The sequence below is a fragment of the Acomys russatus genome, chromosome 10 (assembly GCF_903995435.1).
Source record: "Acomys russatus chromosome 10, mAcoRus1.1, whole genome shotgun sequence".
NCBI classification, from domain to species: domain Eukaryota; kingdom Metazoa; phylum Chordata; class Mammalia; order Rodentia; family Muridae; genus Acomys; species Acomys russatus.
In genome coordinates this window covers 46,056,687-46,062,923 of record NC_067146.1, presented here as the reverse complement: position 1 = coordinate 46,062,923, position 6,237 = coordinate 46,056,687, and the positions used below count along the sequence as shown (strand labels likewise).

Sequence of the window (6,237 nt, the reverse complement as noted above, 5' to 3'; positions counted from 1 at the left end):
TGCAATGTAATTATTTCTGTCTTTATAAAGTCATGAGGAATACATTTTATTCATATTGGCTTGGACTTGGAACAGATTCCTGCAATGTCATTCATAAATAGTTTGTGTCATTATACAACAGCAAGGAATACAGTACTTGAGTTTCTGAGAAATACAGAAAACAAAGAGTAAGGCAAAATAGGAAGCAATTTCCTGGCCTGAGAAAACAAACTATTACTTAAAGCTGCTCAGGAAACAGTTGAGATTAATGGGATGTAATAGAAGTACTTGAAACTACTTAAATGAAGAATAAGGTCTATGAGTTTTTGTAATATACATTTCAAATATATTATCCCCAAAGTTTGTGAATCAATCATTTGATCAGGAAAAGAAACAATAGTTATTCTAAGAGTACAATAATGTATAATGTAGATGTATCTTTAAGCATATGTATCTTTAATGTGATAAAACCTTTACAGTGTAATATAAATTATATCACAATGTGTCTCTTCAGTGTTATGCAAGCTTTCCCTGTGTTAGAAGCAGGAGAGTTGACAAGATATACTTCTTACCACGATCAATTGCACGTCCATCTTAAACTACTGATGGCTGAAAAAACAAATTTACATTTATTATTTTATTACCAGTTTTCATCACTATATGCAGATGCTGGCATTATTAATTATCTTATAAATATTAATAAGAATAATGTTTTACAATTATGTCCTATTATCCTAGAGTCCTTTATACACAAGAAATCTGACAACAGAGTAACCATCTTGTTTGATACCAACAGGGAACATTTAGTGTGACTTTCCTTTTGGATTTATAAAAATAGGTTTAGTGAAATCACAATTCTCTCCTAAATTGTACATCATAGTGACCTGGGAAGGGGATATTTGAATATTGGTTTTCTGAGGACCCTCTTTTGAGTTGACTGTAGATTTGGAGGTTAGCAGCTATATACAGCTAGTCAATTTTCCTAAGAAAAGTTGAGGTGGTCCTAATGGGTGAATGGCATTACTAAAAATACTTTTAAAACAGAATAGTGAGAATTTGAGAAAATCAAAATAACAGTGACTCCCTATCTCGGGCCATGAAATTAGACAGCAGAAACAGAACAGACAAATATTTTTGATGAAACTATCAGAGAGGGTTACTTTATACATAACAAACATTGAGACATCATGGTACCTGGCAGATTCAATAGAAGAGGATTTCTGATTTGCTATGTAAAGAACCAAGAAAGCTGTTAAAAGATTTATTTATTTAAAATCGTGTGTGTATGTGTATGCATGTAGGTGTATGTATTTTTATGTGGGGTTTTCATAAAGACCAGAGCACCTGATTCCCTATGGCTGGAGTTACAGTCAGTTGTAAGCCAATGGTTTTAGGCATTGGGAGCCAAACATTGGGAGCAGCATATGCTGCGAACTACTGAGGCATCTCTCAAGCATGTCTGACAGAATTTTAAATCTAATCTTGTCTTTTTGTTTGTGAAGTGTGCAGAGATATCACAGTTCAAACTGAAAAGACAGAAATGTGTTAGAAATTAGGGGGAAATGGAAGAGCTGTCAAGTATCCTCATTCAAAGTGGGAAAGCTAATTGATTATAATTGATTGTAAAACATATGATAGTACCAGCATCAAATTGTAGTAATTTGGAATATGAAAGAAATGTACACAGAGAGATGAAAAGGGATTTAAAAGTAAGTTTCTTATTGCCGCCACAACCTTTGAGATGATGGGACTTGTGTTCAAACATAACTTCAATGATGACATTCTTCGTGTGAAACAAACAAAAAATTGTATCAATGAGGAGCATAAAAGATACCGTCTTGTGGAAAATGCATGCATGCCCCTTCGTACTACACGATAGAGCAAGGATGAAGTACGTGCAAGCTTCTGTGGATGCATTTAACTTCGATTAGTAAGGAAAATTAGAGAAGGTGGCACCAAGGCACTGTGACCAGGCAAGCAGAGTCCTAGACATGAGAAAGGCAAAAGAGAGAGGAATACTGTTCCAAATGGAAGGAAAGGTTGTGAAATATCATGGAGTTTGTAAACCATGCTCAGTGCCAAGATAAACATATATGATCTTTCTAAATTTCCCATCATAAAACAATGCAACTTCTTCACGTGCCATCCCACATTCATCCCTCTGCAGTTTCCCTGGTTGTTCTACTGCCCAGGGACAGTAGGATTCTGAAATCATGTGGCACTTACATGCATGCAATGCGCATTTTAACAATCTATCAATTACTATCATTATTTCTTACAATGCTTTATTTGTATTTCTCCAAGATGAAATATGGGCATATGAAGAGTGAAATTCATGTTAATATCTCCTTAAATACTTTCAAGTACTCTGCAAAACAATCTTTATAGTTGGGTATTGAATAAATAATTTTTGGGCTAATAGTATTGGTTAACATTATATAAACGCTAGTTGCCACGGTGTTGACTCAAAAATATTTTACTTGTCAAAGATGCCAAGTCACGTGTAGTTTTAGAAAAACAATCTGTTTCTGTTGTTCAAAAGCATCATGGTTTGAAGTCATTGTTTTATTTGCAATCCTCCAAAGGGGATCATTGCAGAAGAAGGGTGGAAAGTTTGTAAGAGCCAGAGGATGACAAGAACAAGATGGTTTTTATGGGAGCACAGCTTCACATATAAAAATCACAGCAATTGAGAAAAGCACTCACAAGACCTGCATAAAATAAAGCCAGACAAAATTCCAGCATGGCAAGGGAAGGTGGTCACACAGTCCCACCACTAGCTGAGGAGCCATTGGCAATCAACAGTTTCTGGAATAGAAAAAAAAAATCTGTTCTTCTGAAAATGCTCATATTTCAGATATGTTCTGTCATAGATATGAAAGTTCGCTGAGTGCTGGCAACAAACAAAATAAAATTCATTAGGAAGAAAGTTAGTGTTCCTTAAAGTTGTAGCTCTTGTGGCAGATAATCAGGCTTCGGTAGATGGTCCTTCACCCATACACATACTGGCAGCATTATGTGAAAGCAGTAAGGGGGGAAATCGCCTTTTCACCTTAGACTGAGAGGAAATAATCAGGCTCAGGAATAAAGTAACTATAGGAGGATTTATAGCAGAGGACGTGGAAAGGATGGACTTGACAAAACCACATTGCATGTGTGTATAAAATTATCTTTCTTTCTTTCTTTCTTTCTTTCTTTTTGTTTTTGATTTTGAGTTATTGTTGTTGTTGTTGTTGTTTGAGACATGGTTTCTCTGTATAAACTTGGTTGTCTTGAACTCACGTTGTAGAGCAGGCTGGCCTCAAACTCACAGAGATCTGCCTGTCTCTTTGAGTGCTGGGATTACAGGTGTGTGCCACCACAACCCGCTGTGTATAAAATTCTTAAACAGTAACAAATGCATTAAAGAACAACATATACTCAATGAATGCACCAATTGAAACCATCTCTTGAGACAGTTTGACACACGGCAAGTTTTCACTGAGTAACTGAGTTGATAAAAGATAAACAGACATCAAAATTACCCTTAGCAATGGCCCCACCAAATTTCCATGTAGTTTTATGTCACCTAAAGACTGAATAAAGGATACTTGAAAGCTATGTCTGCAATATCCACTACCAATTTGACCTCTACAAATATAACAGCACTGTCTCTTGCCTCCTTAGTGATCTGAGCATCAAATCCTGAAAATGTGGGTGGGACCTCTACCTGCTTCAAGTTTGCCTCCACTTTGAATTAAATTGAATAAACTCTCATTTACATTTATGAGGTACTATTAACTATCACATATTCCCACATGCTTTTTGTTGTCTAGATTCTGTGAAATGGCGAAAAAAAAAAAATAGGCATTCTGGACTCTACAGCTTGTTTTCTTCTCTTTGTCCTTACTTTATCATTTCCAGGCAGCAAGTTCGGTCTTGTGCTTTGTTTGGTGCCAACACTCAGTGAATTTTCATACCTATTATAGAACATATTTGACATATTTATTTTAATTTTAACACAAAAAATATATTTCCGTGCTAATATAAGCAAATGATAAATGATATAAGTTAACTTTTATTAATCAATATGTCTACCTCTCCTATACAATGCCATAGTTAAGACAGTGCTCAAAGTAGTTTGAATAACTTTGAACTTGTTATAACATATAGCTAGTTACATATTAAGTTTAGATTAATAGTGTATATTACTAGTGTTTAATATTAAATCTTCTAGAAATAAGTAATGTGTTTCGATGCAATGCTAAGTAAAATTTCTGCAGAGTATTCTATTGGTTCTTGTTCTTCTGTATGTCCCTTCTCATTAAATAAACAGCTTGAGTTTAACAGTGCCTTGATGTTAAGAGTATCAAAACACCAGTTATAGATTACAATTCTAACTTCAAGTCTGACTTTGCTCTCTGTTATGTCAGGCCTAGAAATGTATTGTGTGGTCAATAAGCATTGATGAATAAGGCTACTTTTAAAACTGATGTAGAATTTAAAGGTAAGGTTTAACCCTTCAAATGCTAACTGACATTACATATTACTAAATTTTCAATACACTGAATCACTTGTAGAGTCTCAGACTTCTCTCTTGAAAGCATCACATCTTCTTTACCTGGGTGCCTGTACAGCATCCTTTTCCGTGAGACTTGCTTGACTCTGTTGCCTGTGACAGGGAGGAAATAGTCTTGAGCAGGCAGGAACCCTGGAAGGAATCAAATACAGGGGTGTGTTTGCAAAGGAAACGGTGACTACAATTCTTCCCTCTATCCTACTGCTTTCCTTCCTAACTCCAAGTGCTCTTGGTGTTAGGCACATTCAGTACACTTAGTGTCAGTTGTCTGTTTATGAATGAAGGAAAATCTACTGAAAGCTGAGTAGCCTTTCAATGGCTGCCTCCCTGAAGGCATAGACACCCTGCTTCAACCCCAGCAGCAGTCAATGTCAATATCTCTCCTGCTAGGAGTAAGAAATCATGATCCCCTTGCCCCTTGTCCCTGCTGGAATTTTGGCTGCCTTGACCTTGTGCAGATCCTGTGCGTGCAGCCTCTGATGCTGTGAGCCCACGTGTAAAATGGTCATGCCATGCCCAGCAAATGGCTCTTACAATCCTTTCAGCTCTGTGCTTTTTTTTTTTTTTTTTTTTAACTTTCTTGCTAGCTTTTCCTTTGCCCTTGGATCACATTATTTTACCTTTCAGAATCTGAAGTCCATCTTTCAGGATAAGAGCCAAGGTTAGAAGGATAACAGCTTCATTTGAGCCCACTTTCATTGTTAGGCATATAAAAAGGAGAATGAATCGCCCTTGATATAAATAAAGTATTTGCGACATCTTTCCTTTATTTTTGCTCCCATTTACTCTTCCAAAGCCCACTGCAGTGTCACTTTCTCATTAAAACTTTCTCTTGCCAGTGTCTTTGGACAAGAAAGAGTTCTATACGGCATAGAAAGATGCTGGCGTTTCAGTCAGCCCCTTATCACCCTGCTCTGTGATATAATTCCTTTTCTGCTGAAGGATGTGTTCCTGAAGAACACACTGTCCATTACCATCCCTGGTCTCAGGCCCTCACCTGTCACAATAGCCCAACCATGAAGATAATTACCGGATTGTTTCAGCCCTCCTCTGATTATTCCTGAGGCTCTTTGGTCTCTTACTTTGTGACTTCTGCCTCCCTTTTAATAAGCAAATATAATCATGGATCCAGATCTTGATTACACATATGGATAGTTTAAAATATTATTTGTGGTCATTAAAAAAAAAAAAAATCAGTGTCTTCCAATCAACCATACCAGTAAGTGACTCAAAGTCCCCGTGTAAAACAGTAATCATGATAAAGCATGAAAAATAACAGGGAGATTTTCTCAATGTCCTTGTTTCCACTGTCATCTCATTTGAAGGTGTCTCTGATTGATTTCCTTATGAACAAGTTCAAAAGGAAGGAGCAACTAAAATCTTACTCTCTGAAGAGGCACCATGCAACTGCGTAGAGACACGTCAAACAGAGAGCTCCTGTTAGAGTGAGGACTGCTGGGAACCAGCTGTCAGGCCTCCAGTAGTATGAGATCTTCCTTAAGACAGAGGTGGTAATCTGAGAAAAAAAAGTAATAAATAGTCTTAAGCATTACGAGAGCAAATGACAAAAAATATAAAATACAGTATACTGAGAGAATTTCTTCATATTTATTTTCTTTGTGACTGTTCCTGATAGAAAATAAACTATTATTGAACAAGGACTATTTCTGATGTATCATTGTGGATTCTGTGAAGATCTT

At 36.4% G+C, this 6,237-nt stretch overlaps 1 protein-coding gene across 1 annotated transcript in view; it reads right to left on the bottom strand.

Moving 5' to 3' along the window:
* Positions 1–1,369: 1,369 nt before the first annotated feature.
* The window catches only part of LOC127194141 (protocadherin Fat 4-like), a 79,205-nt gene continuing 74,337 nt past the window's right edge, over positions 1,370–6,237 (bottom strand). Inside the window, exons 19-21 of the mRNA XM_051151486.1 lie at positions 5,923–6,053; positions 4,580–4,669; positions 1,370–1,505 (exon numbers count right to left, since the gene is read on the bottom strand). Of these exons, the coding sequence (XP_051007443.1) occupies positions 1,370–1,505; positions 4,580–4,669; positions 5,923–6,053 (357 nt within the window). The remainder of the gene's footprint in view (positions 1,506–4,579; positions 4,670–5,922; positions 6,054–6,237) is intronic.